Below are 20,941 nucleotides of genomic sequence, written 5' to 3'. Positions count from 1 at the left end.
TTAAAACTGTCCTAACAAATTCAACATAGTATATTGGCTACAAGTGAACAATCTAGAGTTAAACTGATTTGGTATCACAACTCGGCCCTTACTACTGTGCAATCTTGGGCAAAGTACTTAAATCCGTTGCCTCCAGTTCTCTCTGTAAATCCAGCATAATAATGCTAGTAACTCACAGAGTTGTGAGGAACAAATGAGATAATCCACGTCAGGCGCCCAAGTGTTTGGCACAGACTAGCCCCATCATAAACTCTTTATTGCTAAATAAACTAAAATGTTATCACTGGTTACCGAGAGAGAGAGAGAGAGAGAGAGAGAGAGAGAGAGAGAGAGAAGGATGGGAGTAGAGGGAGGTACTTTTAACCCTTACACTTGTGTATTGTTTGAACATCTTGTAATGTCCCAGTATTTCAGGAGTTACTTGCATCATTTTTTATTAAAAAATAGGGACCTAACAAAATGATGTTTGGCACCTGAGTACGGAAACGCTGATGAGCAGGGGACCAGGAGTCGCTGCGGGCGTCAGGACCACGGCAAGGGCTTCCAGTGCCCGGCGGTCGGGGCCTGGCGCCCCGGGGCTCCCGGGCTGCAGCGGGCGGCGCGTGCCGCGCGGGTGGCTCCGAGCCCGGGGACCCCACGCCGCGTGAGAGCAGGGGGAGGGGGGCGAAGGACGGGGAGGGGGCGCGACGCGTGCGGGGCAGGGCGGAGGGGAGGGGGGCGGCGAAGGCACTTACTTGAACCTGCCCTGGCAGTGCTGGCACTGGTCCCCCACCCAGCCCGGGTCGCAGAGGCAGGTGGAGTTGACACAGCGGCCGGAGAAGCAGGAGCCGGTCCTCTCGCACGGCTTGGACTGGGACACCTGCGCGTAGAGGGCCAGGTACAGGAAGCCATAGCACAGCAGCCAGCTGTTCCCGTCCAGCAGCCAGAAGGAGGCGCCGCCGCCGCCGCCGCCCGCTGGCCGAGCCCTCCACAGCCCCGGGGCCGCCGGCTGCGGGGGGCCACTGCGGGCCCGGCCCCCCGGCTCCATCTTCCCCGGGGCCGCTGCCCGGCGGGGCTGCGCTCGCGGGCGCGGACAGCGATGCTCCAGGAGGGGAAATCCGGCCGGAGAAAACCGCGCCGCCGCCGCCGCCGCCGCCGCCGCCGCCGCCGCCGCTTCTCCTCCTCCCCTCACCGGCGCCGGCCCCAGTCCGGCTCCCCGGTCAGGAGGGACAGAGCCCAGTCGCCGTCGCCTCCGCTCGGCTCCCTCCACTCGCACTCGAGCATCGCCTCACGGTCTCCTGACCTTGTCCCCGGCGAGCCGAGCCCGCTGCCGCGGCACCGCGGGCCGGGCCGAAGGCAGAGCGCGGGCGGCGCGGGCGGAGAGCGGCGCTCTAGAGGGGACCTGCGGGAGGGGGAGGGGGAGGGGAGGGGGAGGGGACCCCGCGCGCGGCCCCGCCTCCCCCGCGCCGCGCGCCAACTGCCGCGGCTCCAGCCCCGCGCGCCGGGTAGGGCGGGGGCCCGCGGGAGCCCCGAGGTGGGCGCGCCCAACGCGGGAGGGGGATTCGGGAAGCGGGGCTCAGCCCCGCACCGCCCGGCCGGCGGCCGGCGGCCCCCCAGCAGCCATCCTTTCTCCCGTGCCGTCAGCCGGCCACCGGGGCTGCGGCCGAAGCCCGCGGTGCGTTGGGCCGCCTGCCCCTGCTGGCGCGTGCCCACGCTGCCCCCCCCCCCAACAGGCCGCGAGACGTGGTCTCGCCCCGCCCGACAGGGACCCGGGACTCCCCTGCGCGCGCCCGCCCGGCCCGGCCCGCGAGCTGCGGGGAGGCTGGCCCCCCAGGTGCGGCCCGCGTGCCCGCGGTGCCGTCCCCCCGGCCCGCGCGGGGGACCCCGGCCCTACGCGCTGCAAGCACGCCCGGAGCCCCACGGACGACACCGCAGACCGGCCGGCTTCGCGGCTTCAGCGAAAAGCAGCCCTGCCCGTGGGCCGACTAGGGCTGCAAAAGTGCAGCGCTCTCCCCGCCGCGCTTCCCCTTCCTCCGCCCCATCCTCCTGACGGTTTCTTCTTTTTTTCTTAGAAAAACTCCAACAACACACAAAGAGCTGAGCATGTGCAGCAGGCAAAAGTCTTAAAGGCACCGCGGTCCCACGCGCTGTGGGGTCCGCGAGAACAGGGAGGGGCGGGGGTTGGGGGCCGGCGAGGGTCGCGGAGCCGCTACCGCGCGGAGGGACTTCTCCGAGGGGGAGCCATTTCTTCCACGGAAACGACGACTCCCCCGCCCCCAACAAAGAGCTGGGAGGTTCGGAGCCCTGGGCACGCCACCCCTTCCCGGGGCTGCCTCGGAACCCCAGGTACCTCCTTTTCTTCTTGTCAGTGTTTCCTCCTCCAGCTGGGACAATACTCTGCCTTGAAAAATACTGCAACACAGGGGCTTCCCCCCCCCCCCCCCTTAAGAGCAGAGATGATGCCCAGAAAGATGGCCTTTCTCAGCGACTGTCTTTTCCTCCTTTAGGTGACTTTCCAAGATTTGATAGCATATGCTGAAATTTTTGCTCTGTACTTTCGTGCCTTCTCTAAGAAGCGTATTTCAACCCATGAGAAAGGAAGCAGAACACAAAATTGCAGCCATGTATACTCGAGTTACAAGCAATGTAACTGGATCCCCACCGAAGAAGAGCAGACAGTATGAGAAAGAATTTGAAATCTACAAAAGGCATTTCTGACAGCAAAAGGAGAAAAAGTTTTAGTTGGAACCACACAGACATATTATTGTTAAAATTCAACTCCTGTTTATTTAGGGCATAATGTACCCACATCATCTCTTTTAATCTGTTTTATCCCCGCTTTGCAGAGAAAATCTTCCATTAACCCCATTTTGCAGATGAGGATAGAGAGACTCAGAAAGGTGGAAAGATTTGTCAATGGCAGGTTGGGGGTAAGTAACGAATCAAGCTTTAAATGAAAGGCCTCTGATTTCCATCAGTCCTGTCTTTTATCCACTAGTTACCAGGATATTTCTATTAGTAAATGCTTTGTTCTGCTTTGGTGAATAAAATGTAAGTGTTGGCTTGGTTTGCAAATATCTCAGCAGTGACTTAAGAAGGGAAAACAAAGGTCCAGAAAGAGGTGGCTCTTTCTAAGGGAAAAAGGAAAAAATGAAAACCATGACTTTCATTAATACAACAGACAAATCACAATCCTCCCATAATATCACTACTAGAAATGTCATCTCAAACCTGAAAATGAGGACAGCACCTTCTTCCTTTCACATCTTTTGTATATCAGGATGCTTCTTAGAGACTACTTGAGATGAAAGAAGAAGGGGAGGAGAATGTTCTAAAAAATAAAATAATTGAAAGGAGGATATTGTTCTGGAACACACCTTTTAATTTCCATGATTGTAAAATCCAGAACTCTTTCTCACAGTGGCCAGACAATAACAATCCCTGCTGCCTTCTCCATTCTTCTCATTCTTCTCATGCTGGCCAAAGTTTAAAGGGAGCCACATCTTTCTCACATCTAATGTAGAGTACCTTTCAGAAATGGTGGAAGGTGGCCAACCTCTCAAAACAGTCAGTGAGTGCGAAGGTAGTTGAAAAGGTACACTGGAGCCCCTTTAACAAGAGAGATCACTGCTCAGCCACATACCGACTGTAGCCTATATTCAAGCAAAGGATTTGCCCATTAAAAATATGTATCTCTTAATCTCATAACCACTGTAATCATCTCAGTACTTCATGTTACACTGAAGAACCTGCAGCCCACAGGCTTCCTCTCAAGTTTCCCTTTAGCATCAAGCTGAATATACGAAATCTATAAAATGACTGTCACAGGGATCTCACAAGATCACCCCTTGCCCTATATCCTGTTGTTTTCCTTCCATACTCTTTTAGTCAACATTTACTGAGTAACTATTATGAATGTAAGGAAGAGAAAACAAAGATGAATAAAGCATGAGGTCTACCCCTGCATAAGCTTATCTATTATCTATTAGGCTCAGTAGATTAGCAGTTCCTTATGCAGTCGAGGGTCACATATTTAACAAATAACAGACACAGAATACTTAAATGATTTACAACAGTCCCACAAAAAAGTCAGTGATAAAGCTTGCCTAGAATCTAGACTAATGTTTCAGTGTCTTCTGTGATCAAGAAATTTTAAAATTCCAACATGATGTTACATCTTCTTTCTAAGAGAGTAGAGTCAGCATCCTAGTAGTGCCATCCGACACTATAATAATTCATGATATTGGTAATAGTAGTCATAAATCCAGCAGAAAGGTGAAAATTTACTCCACAGAGGTAGTGGAGGGAAAATCAGTTTCACTGAAGTAGGATGGAACTGTTCAGATTGGAATTATCTATTACAATTTCTCCAAGGGGAAAGATAAAAATATATATATTTGTTTTCTCCACAATTAACCTTATGTCAGGACCTTTAGATATTTGGGGAATGTGTGCCATTTCCATTTATACCACTTAATGATGGTACTATAAGGTGATGGGCAAAAAGCTAAGACTTCACACTGCCAAACTGAAAGAAATTCAAATGATTTTTTAAGAACAAGAGAAATGACAGTGCCACTGATCTTTTTATTGCAGCCCAAAAAGTAAAAGATCCTATTTGGACTACTGAACCAAAAAGCAGCCCCTTCTCAGTTGCTTGACTCAAGAATGATCTCTGTTGTTCACCATTTGGCTCATAGGAGGCTTCAAAGGCAGCCAAGAATGAGAGCTGCATCAGGAGAGCCTAGTCACAAGAGCCAGAAGTGCATTTGTTCAAAGGGATCCTTAGTATAATTGGGACAGTATTTTTAAGCCGCTGATAGTGCATGCATGGTCTGTGGCACTAGACAGTAAAGCAAAAATCAACTTTAGGTACTTATTAAAAAACTATTGATGGTATTAATAATATTTATGTGGCTAGGTGCTGAAACACCACCCTTCTCCCTACAGAAATCTAACACTCTGCTTTTTTTCTTGGATTCTGTCAGTTTCTTTTGCTGTCATACTTGCAAACACACACAGACACACTGATCCTGCCAATTTTTTCTGCTTAACACATTTCAAACATATTGTTATAAGTAAATCCAAGGAAATAATTCCAAAGATCTAAATTCACAATGCTGGGCTAATACATTTTTTTAAACTAGGAAATAAAATGAACAGACTCCAACTTTCATCCTAAATACTCGGACTTATTACCCCCAAAAAAGTTTAATGGCCAGCAGTCAGGTGCACAAATTTGTCTTTCATGAAATTTAATTCGATAAAAATACGGCCTAGGACTTCCTGATAAACAGAGTAGACTAAGCATGTGCACTTATCTCTGCTCCAGACTCTACCAACCTGACAGGGAAAAAAGGTTTTTTTAAGAATTTTAAAGATATAAACTCACAATAGCAAAGAAAATGAGAAAAGAAACAATTAGTTTAGGTGTTAATGCATTTGGAAATGTCATGCGTTGGAAAGAGGAAAGGGAATGAAGAAGTGATAACTATAACATTTCTACCTACTGAAATGAATAACAATAAAAAAAAATAAGCCTGGAGAGTCCAGGACTCAGAGACAAGAAGTACTATGTAAGGTCAAGGTTGGGCTCAAGGATGAAAACAGGAGAATAGTTGAGGGTAATATGAGGACCCATGGCCCCTTCCTCACCTCAAGCTGCCACAGAGGATCCCAGACTCAACCCTGACAGGAAGTTAAATCTCTTAAGAATTTGAATCTCAGAGGATCCGGATTTAGAGCAACAGCCATAACGGAAGGTGAGAATGAGATATACAGCTGAAAATGGAGAAATTAAGTGAAAATCTGTACAATGAATAGTAGATTTCCCTACTACGTTTTCGTACCTGTTCCCAGAACAACTGAATAGCTCCCAGGCAGAAAACTGAAAGACATCTATCTGCAAAAATCGAATAGTCCAAGAGAACATATGCTCTCATTTGGGATCTCTAAACCCAAAGGTGAGCCAACCTCCAGCTCACTCTGCAGTGAAGCCTGCTAGTCAGTAAGCCTCACCCAGTCATTTTTTTTCATGGTTCTCTCTTAAGTACAGACGGTAAGAATTCATTAGACATAAAAGATAGAAACTGAAACATACAGAAAAGGAAATTAAAGGAAACAGAGTCAAATGATAAGGGAAGATGTATGCAATCATAAAACAAGAACTGATAACTCTTTAATAAACAAAAGAACACTCCAGAACAAAAAATTCAAAAACATTAAGAAGCAATAAAAATCTTGGAAAATAAAGTCTAGGAAATCTCCTAGAAATTAGAATAAAAAGACAAAGTTTCTCCATTTATCAAGGAGGAAAAAACTAAGGAAAAAAGGGATTCATTAATGATTATGCATAACAGACACTATCTTTAATTAAGAATTTATAATACTGTACATTTAGTAATGTGACAGTACATTAATGCACACCTCCTTGTAGGGAGAAGATAAAATTTGTTTGTATCAACTTCTTCAATGTAAGATTTCCCAGAACTGAACTGATCCTCCATATGAAAGAACCACTGTAGCCTAAAACATTGAATTGAAAGACTCACAAATGGAAAAAAAGAAAAAGCGAATGCAGTGGATTCAAAGTAAGAATAGCATTGAAATTCTCAACAGCAAAACTAGATTCTAAAAGTAAGTAGAGATAGAAAGGAAATTACTGTCAATCTACAGTTCCATACCCAGCTAAGCTATAGATCAAGTGTGAGGATGAAGACATTTTCAGACATGCAGACCCTTGTAAAATTTATCTTGTAGGGTACCCTTCTTTAGAAAACTCCTGGAAAATGGTGTAAAGGGAGAAAAGACTGAGCTTAAGAGAATTATAAGGAGATATCCTGGAATGATAGACCACTGTGCCCTCAAGCCAACAGAGCAACCAGTCCAACCTGGAACAGAGTGCCGGGGAGGGAGGTATCTAGGAAAATAATTGATATGATTGCTCAGAACTGTTTGAGTTTTTAGAAAAAATGCTAGTAATATGTGATGGGCCTTGGAGTATTTGGGAGTAAAATGGAATAAGCACACAGAACCAAGTAAATAAACAAAAGGAAGCAATTGTCAACTAAGAAAAAAAAACTGTACAAGATAGTTTATCAGTAAACAATATTTATGTAGTCATACTTATGTAAACACTATTGATCTGCCAAAAAATATATAATAGGTCTAAATTAGAAAGGTGGGGGAAGGGTAAAGATGGGTGGGGCTAAATCCTTAATGACTTAATAAAAAATAACTGCTTGTCCAAAACGGATAAATCTAGAAATAGCAGTACAAATATACTATATTGAAGACTGAAAGCTGCTTTATCTTAGGAAATAGGGAACAGGGGCAAGAGATACAACATTTTATTAAAAGGCTTTTAGTACTCTTTGAAAATTAAAAGTTACTTCTAAAAAAATAGTAATAAATTAAAATGGTTCATAAAAAACATCTCAGAGGTGGCAAATGGCCTAAAACAAAAGCTTGGGTTTGATTTCTAATTCTGCCCCCCATATACTAATTACTCCTGCATTACCCATTAACCTCTATGCCTCAGTTTTCCCACCTATAAGATGGAAAAATCAAAGTACTCATCAGTGTCCATTTCAGAGCTCATCTGAGGGTCCAAACGGAAACTATGAAACCATGTGGTAAATGGCAAAGGACTATACAAACTTCCATATTTGATGTTCACCAAAAATTACTCTTAGGAACAGAATTAATTCTAATACCACGTGAGAGAAAGGATTATTGAAAGAGATTTAGGCTAATACAACACACAAATACAAAATACAAAAACACAAAGAAACAGGCAGAGCTATAAGAAAGCTTTATTATTTTGAAGATGGATCTAGTCCATTTTACAGATGAGATGTGGGTATCCATAAAATTGAAGTGTCTTATCCAAACTTATACAATGGTAGAGGTGAGTCTAAAACCCTAGTCCTTCTGACATGCAGTGCAGTTTTCTAGTTTTCTTTGTACTATATCTCATAGTTCAGGCTAATAGGAGACGTGTACAGGTTAATTTATCATCCATGCTTAGCTCCAGAAAGGCCTTTCAAAGCTCTGTAAAGTGACTTGCCCAACGTCACACAAGGTAGTGACAGCAGAAGTAAATCTAACCCAAACAAAGAACAGACAGCCAAAGAACGAACCCTGGACCCAAAATTTGGAACCAAATGAAAGTTTACTAGCAGAGCTAAAGGCATACATTGAAAGCCCAGCTCAGAGTCTCCAACATAAAAAGTATCAATTAATATCCGTTAACTGGCTGAAGAAAGTTCCTGCCTAAGTTTGGACAGAAAAGCCGAAAAGGAAACAGGCATACTTTAAAAAAAAAAAAATGCAATTAGACAAGCCAAGCCAGCAGCAAAATTCCTCTTGAAAAGGGAGATGTAAGAATTTGATTTACTGAATACGAAGAGGATGTAAGAAAGAAGAAAACAAAAGGAAAGAAAGGCATGGCACAGTGACTGATAAACTGTGTCAGGAAGGGATGCCTACCTTTGGAACTCTTCAGCTCGTTACAAGATACCAACTAGGCCCCCTATCCTTCTCCTCACTGGGGTAACATTGAAAGGAGAGGGCATCCAGAAGATAAAAGATCAGGGACCTCTTCTCTATTCTGTACTAAGGAAATCATTTGCTGTCACCTTCCTTCATTGAGAAGGGAGAACAAAACTCTTTTTAAAATACAGTTCTGTCAATAAAAATGAACAAACGTCCAATTTGAATCAGGTTACAAGAAAGTATCACAGTCTTGTTTCCAAAAGTCATAATTTTCCCCCAATAGAGAATTCTAATGTCTCAAGATGACTCTAATATTAGTAATCACTGTACTATGCTGCACCATCCATCTTACATCCAAACAAACCAACTTTAAATGGGGTCACATACTGAAAAATAGTGTCATTGAACACAGAGAGGTACATGGGATTGTGAGTAGCAGAAAGGATTCTTTTAGTTGTGAAAAAATCCAGCCACCGCTATACTCACACTCCTAAGGCATCACCCACAGATAGAAAAACCAGGTAGAATTTCTCTAAGCCTTTAGTGAAGTTAAGGTTTGTTTCATGTTCTCTCTGTTCGAAGAAAAAGTAAGTCACAGTAAGAAAAACAGGAAGTACTTAAGAAACAAAAGCTCCCAAGCAAAATAAACAATTCATAAGAATAACATACTTGCTTTTAGAAAGCTGCTTGGGGTCCTGACACAGGAAAATATGTTTATGTTTACAAGGAAAGGGGCATGAAAGAGAATTATGAACCATCTGATCAGGAGAGACGAGGCCACCAGGATGCAGCTAGGGTTCCCTGAATAGAGCTCAGAGACAAAGAATTGCAAAAGAGCACATATATAAAAAAAAGAAAAATATCTGACAAATGATAGCCAGGCCCCACAAATCCCGATAACATGACATTCTACTTATTAAAAACATCAGTCTTGGAAGACTCCAGGCACAGTAATTTTGAAAATGTACACAAGTAAATTAAAACCAGCCTTACAATTCTTCTTATTGTAAGTCCCTTGCCCATGTCCCTCTGTGAAGCTGATGTGAAATTGTAAATTAAGTGAAGAAAAGTCAACATGAACATTGCTGATTTTAAGCAAGACCCTCAAGTTTTCTATTTTTTAAATTAGAATGTAGTCTGAAAGTCTTTCTCCACATAAGAGGATATACTTTTTTTAGGAAAACTGGTTCTTCAGTAAACAGTGAAAATGTTATATCCACAGCTAGAAAGCATGTGCAAGAGTTTTGTTTATTAAATTATCTAAACCACTTGATAGCAGACATTCTTTTAAATACTTTATGGCCATGTTCTTTCTCACTGGACACAGTCTTTTTGTTTAGAAAGGTAGCACAAGAGAGTCCTAAGAGTACAGGACACAGAGCCTGGAGACCCAGTCTCCACAACTAAACAATATATGCCTCATTTACCCTCAGTTCCTTCATTTGTATAATAGCAATAATGCCCCCCGCAAAAAATGTTGTAGGGGGAATTACAATTTCAAATGAGGTAAAATGTTAAAGTTATTTTTAAAACTGTGAAGCTCTACTTGATGGTACCTGCTTCTATTTGATGGAAGCTGTTCCTGAAGAACATTGCTGTAGGACCAAGTAGGGGCATGTGATGCTGTGGAGCCACAGAGCAAGCTTAGTAATTCCTCTGCACCTTGATGTCCCATCACCTGTGTACCAAGTGGCAACAATATCACGGCCCACTGCCTTATGCACCATGAGGTAAGTGACCAATGTGTGGGGTGAACGCAGCAACCATTGGAAGCTAAAGAGAATGAAACACCCAACCCTCACACTCTGAATAAAACTTGGAACTCCAGCTCTGCAGATTTGTCCTTTAGTTTAAGGATTTGGGGGCACTTGTTATATTGCAAATGCCTGAGAAGGGCTAACATATTTAATCTGTACCAGTCATTAACATCCTAACATGAATGACTTTGTACCTATTTCCTGAGAATGGTTTTGATAGATAAAGAATATAAGAAAAATATAAAGATATATCACCTTGGGGCGCCTGGGTGGCTCCATTGGTTAAGCATCCGACTTTGGCTCAGGTCATGATCTCACGGTTTGTGGGTTCAGGCCCTACATCTGGCTCTGGACTGAACAGGTCGGAGCCTAGAGCCTGCTTTGGATTCTCTCTCTCTCTCTCTCTCTCTCTCTCTCTCTGCGCTTCCCCCGCTTGTGCGCATGCGCTCTCTGTCTCTCTCAAAAATGAATAACATTACCAAAAAAATTTTTTAATAAAAAACAATAAAGACATATCACCTCCATTGCCATCCCCATCAACCTCTTCCCGCCACCCGGAACACAAACAGCACACAGATAATATGAACATTCTGTGGCTGCCACCTGGCCTGTTCAAAGGAAAATGAATCTGAGAGGTCCTAATGCCCTTTAGTGATTATAGTAGAGTATAATGTCCATGGAGAAAGTGTTTATATTTTTCAAAGGCCAACAAGGGAACAGACACAAAGGAATTAAATACTGATGGTGGGATTTTAGACAGAGTACTGCAGGATGAAAGATTTGACATGTACCTAAAGTCATTCATGGCGGATAGCTACGTACTTTTAAGTGGAGATTGGACTACAGTGGGATTTTAGCTTCTCTGACTATACAATGAATAAATTTAAGAGTAGAATTAGAATGAAAAGTCAGGTCTTCACTCAGAAGCACCCTCCCGAAACTCAAGTCTGGCAGGAATCATCAGCAACAGTCCCGACAATTTTTAATGGCTTAAGAGGATGCTTAAGGAAATGTCTATCTCTGAGATTACCCCAATTCTCTTCTGCATAAAAAGTAACATCATTACTGACAGATTCTTGGCTCAACTGATCTTCTTTTAAACATGCAGACTAGTCAAAATGAAATACTTATTAGAGAAAGACTGGAAAGGGTGAAACTGGAAATGATCACTCAAAATAAGAAAAAAAATCAACCTCATTAAAAGGGGAAAAAATATGGGTGATTCTAAGCTAGCCAGACTCCAAAAATATGTATGAATAAACAGCAAAGCAGCAATATTGTGTTGGTATTGAGGTCTTTGAGGGTGCATTAACTCCAAGGAAACCACAAAAGAAAACAGTGCCAATGCCTTACATGCTCGCAAGGCTTGTAGATGTCCAACAGTCCCGGAGGGTCTACAGTGTTATATCAGGTGGGAACATTTCCTCTGGCTTATGATCAGTGTATGCCCTAAAGCCTCAGGACTTCCTAGTGCTCATTATTTTTATTCTAACTCTGTTGCTGTAACTGCTAGCCTCATTCATATGAATACCTACTCTTTCTGAATCATCTGAAACTATGTAGCAATTATCCCATGATTAAGTTTCTAAAGTTAATTGTTATGTGAAAAAAAAAGACTCATTAGTTTAAATTTTTTCAGCTTTTTCATTTAATCAAGTGTCCTCTCAGTCCTGAGTTATTAGAAAATATAAATAAGTGCTCAATTATCTTTCTCTTTAACCTTTATTATTTTATAGCTCTCATCAGATTTCTATTATTTTTCCCCAACTACAAAGTCATTCACCCCTGGGTTTAGCTTGCTATGCTGGCTATAATTATTTTAGCTGACTTTGCCTAAATTATATCTTATCTAGCTCAGTCGTTTTTTAGATGAAGAAGATAAATGGAACAGGCCAGTCAAAATTAGAATGTGCAATTTGTAAAAAAAAAAAAAAAAAAAAGAAGAAGAAGAAGAAGAACATAAATTTATCACAATATTTTCTACAAATCTTCTTATCCAGGATAGTTTCTTATTATTGATTGCCACTGCTTTTTAAGCTGTATTCTTTGAACTATTTGTGATGGTGTCTACATATTTTCCAAAGGGTTAGGTCCAAAGACCTAACTCAATACTTATAAATACATTGTTTAAATTATTTCTTTCTGTGATGCATTAGAATCATATAATCTCAAGGTAAATTTCCCCCTTTGATATGTTCATCTATATAGTTAAATGTCCAGGTGCTTACACATTTCCATAATTGTGGATTTTGAATAATCCACTACCATTTTCCATCCACACTAGATAATTATGAGAGATAAACTCTTAACTTTTCCTGAGGAAAATTATGCTCTCTATATCCTCCACTGAGGCAGCCATGTTTTGTGCACATGGTTCTGCTTCCCTTTGCCACAGATAATTAGCACAGAAGCACATGCCAACCTGGGGACAGCCAATCCTTAGGCTCACCACAGTTATACAAGGTGACTTGGCACAAAAGCTCTAATCAAACAGGGATGAACTGGGGCAATCAAATTCTCACATTTGAGAATTTGAATTAGGAAATATACAAAGAATTAGGCAATCAAGAGCAGGAACTAAAGTTGAAAATTTGAGATTGTGAGATGACTGAGTAGCAAAGGGGCCAAAACAGTAGAATCCAATTTATGAGAAGGTTGAAATTATGAGGAAGAAAAACACATAAATGGCAACCGTGACAAAGGGAAATGATGAGAGTACAAGATGAAGAGAAAAAAAGGCAGTTTACTTGTGGAATAACAGACTTTGATTCATTTTCATGGATTTTAAAAACATCAAAATTTTGCATGGAAACTCCTGTATGAGCAAATGATATCGTGACCTTGGAAAGAATATTTCAAGGAGTGCCTGGGTCATTAAACCTCCAACATTGGCTTAGGTCATGATTTCATGGTTCCTGAGTTCAAGCCCTGCATCGGGCTTTCTGCTGTCAGTGCAGAACCCACTTTGGATCTTCTGTCTCCCTCTCGCTCTCTGCCCCTCCTCCCTCCCTCAAAAATAAATAGCCATTTAAAAATTAAAAAAAAAAAAAAGACTATTTCAAGGGTTGCCTGGGTTTTTCAGTCAGTTGAGCATCTGACTCTTGATTTTGGCTCAGGTCATGATCCCAGCCAGGGTCATGAGATCCAGCCCATATTGGGCTCTGAATTGACAGCACAGAGCCTGCTTAGGATTCTCATTCTCATTCTCTTCCCCTCTCTTTCTCTCTCTCTCTCTCTCTCTCCCTCTGCCGCTCTCCCTCACTTGCACACACACACTCTCTCTCTAAAATAATTTAAAAAATAAAGAATATTTCAATTTTTTGAGCTTTGAATTTTATACAGGTGAGTATTTAATCATGCCAGGGTCCTTTTCAATACATTCTATCTAATATTTCTAATTTTTGATCCCATATAGACTCATGTTTGTCAAAAATGCCTAGTATAAGTAGCATTCTTTAAATTCAACTTAAGTCCATGCATTTTAGGGTATTGATAAACACGGCGTGCTTACCAGTGATTCATTAATTTTGCTACTTACCATTAGCTTTTTGCCTGTTGGTCACATCGCCAATGAAGGGCATTAGATATAATTTAGAAAGAATATTTGAGTGTCTAACTGATTGATAGTCCACTTTGGCCTCTGTATCTAAGATCTTTGCTTCTTTGTCCACACAGAGAACATCTTCCAGCCATGTAGAAGCTTGCCTGAAGGTAACATTTTAGATCAAATCCAACAAACAAGAATCTTTTTGTTATGTTAAAAATAGATAACCGGAACTTTTCCAATGAATTTTATAAAAATCTCCAGATGTGAGCTTCACTTCAGAAGACAGTCTGTTCCTAATTTTAAGGGATTTGATTTGTTTTGCTTGTTTTACTGCAGAAACAAATTTCCCCTGGCAATCAGGGCTGATATTTCCTTAAACTATTTTTTTCTTAATTTTTCCTGTGAAGGGAAAACTATTTTAATTGGCATTTATCACAAGACAGAATAAGAATCATTTCAGTTCTAAAATTTTGGAAGAGACATTTCCCATCTGTTTCAATAACCCAACCGGCTAATTATATTGCCAAGAATAATTTGTCACAAACAGAAAGACCATTCTTTGGAGAAAAACTCTTACTGCTTTATCTTACATCACGTACTGATTGATGAGCAATTTATGGAAAACTTAAGATACTAACTGATGGCATGGATTTATTTCATGAATTAGATTCCAAAAGGAATCATAGAAGGCTGGTTAATAATTTATATTGCTTTAGAAACAGGATGGAGTCTCTTCGTTAGTTCAAATTATATCAGAGGAGTTGCATATATTAACCATATCCTGCTTTTAAAGTGTAGTCCTCTGGAATATGGTTAGGTTAATGCCAGCAGTGTGTCTGCAGTAGCATCACCTCTATGATTTCAACATTGCAAATGGGCAATACAGTGTGGTAGTGAAGATTGTGGGCTATATGCTAGATGGCCTATGATTGACTCCCAGCTTGAACACTCACTTGCTTAGCAAATTATTGGTGCCTTGGATTGCTCATCTGTGAAATGGATATATTAATAATAGTAGTAACTATCTCATAGAGTTGTTGAGAGTTAAATTAACTAACATTTAAGCCTCAATGAATAATAGCTATTAATATTAACATTGTTACTATTATAGTTGGTTATTGTGAATAGTGTTATTATATGCCTTTGGGTATTAACCGATTCCTGGTCTCCTAGATTTCAAGAAAAGTAAACTCTTTTTGGGAAAGCCACTCCTTGAGCTTTGATTCTCAGTGTGATTTGCAACTCTGACTACACGTTAGAATCACCTGGAAACTTAAGGGGGGGGTGGGGGTGGGGAAGCAATGCCCAGGATTCACCAGGAAGAGATTCAAAGTCAATAGGTCTTGAATATGGCCCAGGCACCATTTTTTAATGTTCCCCAACAGTTTCCTAATGTATAACCAAGGTTGAGAATAACTGACTTCTTGAGCTTAGCAAGCACAGCTAAAGGTGAGCAGGTAGCAAACTTTAGAAAAAAGCAGCCCAGCATCAGAAAGGCAAACAGGAAGGAAGGGCTGAGGACCAACAGAACAAGAGCATCGAAGAAGGAAGTCCTCTCAGTGCTGCCCAGGAGCAGCCATGCTAAAGGGCTTGCATCTAAGAGCTCATTCTAGCCTAGCAATTTCTTGAGGGGACCCTAACTTTATCCTTAACAACCAAATCTCCTGCTGACCTCTACCCCTCCCTCTGCCTCCAACTGCACATCTGACTTTCACCTTTTGGTGCCTCCACTTAAAAAGCCTCAAAACTCTTCTTTGGATATACGATTTGTAAATCCCAACAAGGAGCCCCATTTCTTTAGTGATAACTTATACCTCAGACAGATGGAGTGTAGTTACTACGATGAATGGTTTCAGCTCAAGGGACTCTCAACCACTAAATAGACGTGTTTATTCTTTTGAAGGAATAAGAGGCTCCAAACCCTGGGGATGAACTAGGTTGTTGTTCTTGTTTTGTAATAGCCTCAAAAGCTCACTTTACTCTGAACCTAAAAGAGACCCGAGGGGAGGCCAATAAGCATAATACCCACATTCAAAGAGTCAGAGAAATGGGTCATGCAGAAGGAGTAGGGGAAAAGTCTCACATTTCTGGTGCTTTATAAAATCCTGAAATGCTGTGCAATCCTACCCTTTAATTTCTGCCTTCATGTTCATTAGAGAAAAATTGCACATGCTCATTAGAGAAAAATTTCAAACCATAGCGAAAAGCACAAAAAGGAAGTAAAAATTGACTCCTGATACTCTTTTCATTTTCCACATATAAAGAGGTCTACCCTCCTCCATCTCTCCAAAGATAAACTTCTCCCCAGATGTTTTATATTTATGTGTTTCATAAACACATCTTGGCTTTATCTTATGTTTCTGTGACTGTGCTAAGCACTTTAAGGGAATTATCTCATGTAGTCCCTACAATACACCTCAGAGGTAGATACTATAGGTATCTCCCTCCCCCTACCTACATTTTAGAGATGAGAAAACCAAGTTTCAGAGAATATACACAAATTCATCTCTCATTCATTAACTAGAGAACTATTTATTGAGTCCCGACTTGGTGCCAACCAAGCTCTATTCCTACGCATAGGGGATATAGGAGTGAATCAGCCAGACTTACCCATATGCAGCTCTTATCTCCTCTGCTGCTACCATCCAGGTATAAACCACCGTGGTCTCTCTCCTCGATTGTAATAGCTCCTCACAGTCTGCCCACTTGTACCCTTGTTCCTCTGCAGTACATTCTAATGTGGGGTTTTTTGGGTTTGTTTTTTTTTAATTTATTTCTAGGAGAGAGAGAGAGAGAGACAGCGTGAGCAGGGGAGGGTCAGAGAGAGAGGGAGTCACAGACTGAAACAGGCTCCAGGCTCTGAGCTGGCAGTCAGCACAGAGCCCGACGCGGGGCTCGAACCCACGAACCGCGAGATCATGACCTAAGCGAAAGTCAGACGCTCAACCGACTAAGCCACCCAGGCGCCCCCTCTGCAGGACATTCTAAACACAGCGATTATGTCATTCCCTCACTCAAAACCTCTGGTGGCTGTCCATGTCACTCAGAATAAAAACTGAAGCCCTTGCCATGGTCAGTGAGACTGTGTGTGATCAGTGCCTCCCATCACCTCTTCTGCCAATTTTCCCCCATGTGGTCTGCTGTACTTACCCTGCTGCTTTCTCAGGGCTTCCAGGGCCTTTGAGTTCCCAGTTCCCTCAGCCTGGAATGTCCTTACCCTGCACACCCACATGGCTCACTTCCACACCCCCTTAAAGACTTGGCTCAAATATCACCTTTTCAATGGAACCTTCAATGATGAACATATTTATAACCTCAATGCCTGTTCTACCCCATGCTTCTCCATTTTGTACTTACCTTATATGTACACCATATAATTTTATTCCATTTCTTTTTCCTCTTTAGAAGTTTTATGAAAGTAGGCATTTTTTTTTCCTGTTTCAATCACTGCTCTATGTAGAATGGCTATTCTGCTTTTTGTAACATTTATTTAAAAAACACTTAGTGTTTAATATAGACTAGACACTGTTCTAACAAAGCCAGTCCATTAATATCCTTCTACAAATATCAGTTCATTGAATAATCACAATGATTCTTTATAAGGTAGGCAGTATTACAATCTCTATTTTATTTCCCCCTATATGATTCTTTTTTAAGTGTTCATTTATTTATTTATTTACTTATTTGAGGAGAGCACGTGCACATGTGAGCAAGGGAGAGAGGAGAAGGGGCAGAGGGAGAGAGAATTTTTTTGAAAGAGAGAAGAGAGAGAGAAAAGCAGGGGAGGGGCAGAGAGAGAGGGGGAGAGAGAGAATCCCAAGCAGGCTCTATACTGTCAGCACAGAGCCTGATGCAGGACTTGAACTCACAAACTGTGAGATCATGACCTGAACTAAAATCAGAGTCAAATGCTCAACTGACAGAGCCACCCAGGCACCCCTAAGTGTTTATTTAAATTCCAGTTAGTTAACATACGGTGTAATACTAGTTTACAGGTGTACAATTTAGTAATGCAGCACTTACCTACAACACCCAGTGCTCATCACAACACTGATGCCCTACTTAATGGCCATCACCTATTTAATTCATACCCTGATCCACCTCCCCTCTGGTCAACATCAGTTTGTTCTCTTTAGCTAAGAGTCAGTTTCTGTCTTTTCCCTTTGCTCATATGTTTCATTTCTTAGATTCCACGTATAAGTGAAATCACATTGTATTTGTTTTTCTCTGACTGACTTATTTCGCTTAGCCTAATACTCTAAAACTTTCTACATCTGTCCACACCTCATTGCAAATGGCAAAATTTTATTTTTTTATGGCTGAGTAATATTGCATTTTTTATATATATATATGTATGTATATATGTATGTATGTATATATATATATATGTATATATATATATACAAACATCTTCTTTATCCATTCATCAGTTGATGGACATTTGGGCTTTTTCCATAATCTGACTATTGCTAATTATGCTGCTATAAACATAGGGGTTCATATGCCCCTTCAAATTAGTATTTTTGTATTTATTGGGTAAATATCTAGTAATGCAATTGCTTAATCATAGAGTAGTTCTATTTTTAAGTTTTTGAGGAACCTCCGTACTGTTTTCCAGACTGGCTGCACCAGTTTGCATTCCCACCAACAGTGCAAGAGAGTTCCCCTTTCTCCATATCCTTGACAATATTTGTTGTTTCTCAAGTTGTTAATTTTAACCATTCTGACAGGTGTGAGGTGATATCTCATTGTGGTTTTGATTTGTATTTCACTGATAATAAGTGATGTTGAGCATCTTTTCATGTCTGTTGGCCATCTGTATGTCTTCTTTGGGAAAATGTCTATTCATGTCTTCTGCCCATTTTTTAACTGGACTATATGCTTTTTGAGTGTTGAGTTTTGTAAGTTCTTTATATGTTTTGGATACTAACCCTTTACCAGATATGTCATTTGCAAATATCTTCCTCATTCTGCATGTCACCTTTTAGTTTTTTTTTTTTTTATTATTATTTCCTTCACGGTGTGTTTATTTTGAAAACAGCCCAATAGGTTATTTACTATCTCTATTTTAAAGATGAAAAATCAGTGGCCCAGAAAGTTTAATTTAACTTGCTTAAGGTCACACAGAGAGAAGAGCCAGAATAAGAGTTTGAATCTCAGTGGTCTGGTGTAAGGGTCCATGCCGTTACCCACTCCACCATGCTGCCTCATCCTCAGACCCTCTCTAGTGCACCCCAGTGTCATCAAGGACATCGACACATGGACTATTCCTCTCATTGCTACAGTGACCATGTTCTCTGAACTCAAAATATGTGTTTACAACTCCCTATGTTAAAGCTAAAGGATAATTAAGGAGCAAATGAAAATATACATAACACCTTAGCTTTCTCTGAAGAGTGCATTAAATGAAATACTGATTATTTTCTTATACTTGCAGGTAAGGTTACAGGGTCGATGGGATTTCCTCTTTCATCAACAACTCTTATTTCTTAAGCAAAGTAAACTTAGGTTCATAACTTTAAGTGTTTATGCCTTATGTCCAGCCTAAAAAGTACAGCATTGGGCTTCAACATTGCCTTTGGGATGAAGTAGGAAGCACTGTTCAGTGATATGGGGCAAGAGCAGAAGATTACACTTCATGCCCAAGAACTGAATGAAACATTTCAATGATGATACAGATTGTTCTGAGAACTTTCTATTTAAATAACATGACACTGTTCAGGAGATACATATTGGATCGTATCTTACTTCCTGTAATATTTTAAGATAAGCCAAGGCTAATGAGCATATAAACAAGGTTTAGGTTCATCAGCTGTGAAATCTTTTTTTGTTGATACGAGATACTTTTCTTTTTAATAGAGAACTTTCAGTTGCTGACTGTGATAAAAATACATTTAAGAAACATACAATATATTGGCAGCACAAGACAAATTGATATATACTGCTTTCCTTCCAAAGTTTCATTTGTCATAGAAACTATATTAACATATGTAAAAGGAAACTGTTCAAATTTTTTAAAAAAATCATCCATCACCAAGTAATATTCCATAAGATATATATATTTGTTTCCTTTTTCCATTCATCAGTCAGTGGACAGTTGGACTCTTTGCCTAATTTGACTATTGATGATAATGCTATAAACAATGGGGTGCATGTGCCCCTTCAACTCAGCATTTTTGTATCTTTTACTCAGTGATCAAAAAGAATGAAATCTTACCATTGGCAACAACATAGATGAAACTAGAATGTATAATGCCAAGTGAAATGAGTCAAAGAAAGACAAATGTCATATGATTTCACTCATATTTGGGATTTAAGAAACAAAACAGATGAACATAGGGGAAGGGAGGGAGAAATAAGATAAAAACAGAAGAGGAGGCGAACCACAAAAGACTCTTAAATACAGAGAACAAACTCAAGGTTGTTGGAGGGGTGTTGAGTGGGAGGATGGGCTAAATGGGTGATGGGCATTAAGGAGGGTACTTGTTGGGATGAGCACTGGGTGTTATATGTAATCGATAAATCACTAAATTCTACTCCTGAACTCATTATTACACTGCATGTTAACTAACTTGGATTTAAATAAAAATTTTTATTAAAGCACCATAGTTCTTCTCATTTTAATCTATTTCTGTCTATCTAGTCTTTGTATAGCCTTGCTCTTTAAAAATTTTCAACAAATTTTGATTTAAAGGAAGAATTGGATCTCTCATTATAGTTCAGTTAAGTTACATTCTTTGTAAGAACCCCTTTAAATAGAGAAAACTCAATATGCTGAAGTCACAACATGGCGGACTTGGAAGGAGCCTTGGAGATGATCTGGCTCAGCCCCCACACCTTAGCAGTGGCTATACTGTTGGTATTCACAGTCTTAATAGTTATAACAGGTGCTGCCGTTCATTCGACATCAAGAATATATGTTAGGTACATCCTATTGCTTCTGTTCTTCCTGACAATCATGCAAAGAAGGAGAGGGTAGAAATGTTTGTGTTTGAGTCCTGTAGCAAGGGAACGATGGTAGCACCAAGCTCCTAGGGTTATGGAAAGGATTAATTGAGAGAGCATATGTAAATCACGTGGCACAGCACCTAGCTATTTTCATTATCATCATCTATTTTTCAGATGAAGAAACCAAGTCTCAGAAAAGCTAAATGACTTGGTC

The 20,941-nt window shown here is 41.0% G+C and overlaps 1 protein-coding gene across 3 annotated transcripts in view; it reads right to left on the bottom strand.

Moving 5' to 3' along the window:
- ATRNL1 (attractin like 1) overlaps positions 1-1,127 on the bottom strand; it is a 211,900-nt gene extending 210,773 nt beyond the window's left edge. For all 3 annotated transcript variants that reach the window (XM_039237622.1, XM_039237623.1, XM_039237624.1), the window contains exon 1: positions 735-1,127. In XM_039237622.1, coding sequence (XP_039093553.1) covers positions 735-1,027 — 293 coding nt within the window. In that variant the 5' untranslated portion in view covers positions 1,028-1,127. The remainder of the gene's footprint in view (positions 1-734) is intronic.
- Between the last annotated feature and the right edge of the window lie 19,814 nt (positions 1,128-20,941).

Source organism: Hyaena hyaena, unplaced genomic scaffold, assembly GCF_003009895.1.
Source record: "Hyaena hyaena isolate Hyena2069 unplaced genomic scaffold, ASM300989v1 scaffold_128, whole genome shotgun sequence".
Taxonomy (NCBI): Eukaryota; Metazoa; Chordata; class Mammalia; order Carnivora; family Hyaenidae; genus Hyaena; species Hyaena hyaena.
This window is presented reverse-complemented; position numbering and strand designations above follow the sequence as displayed.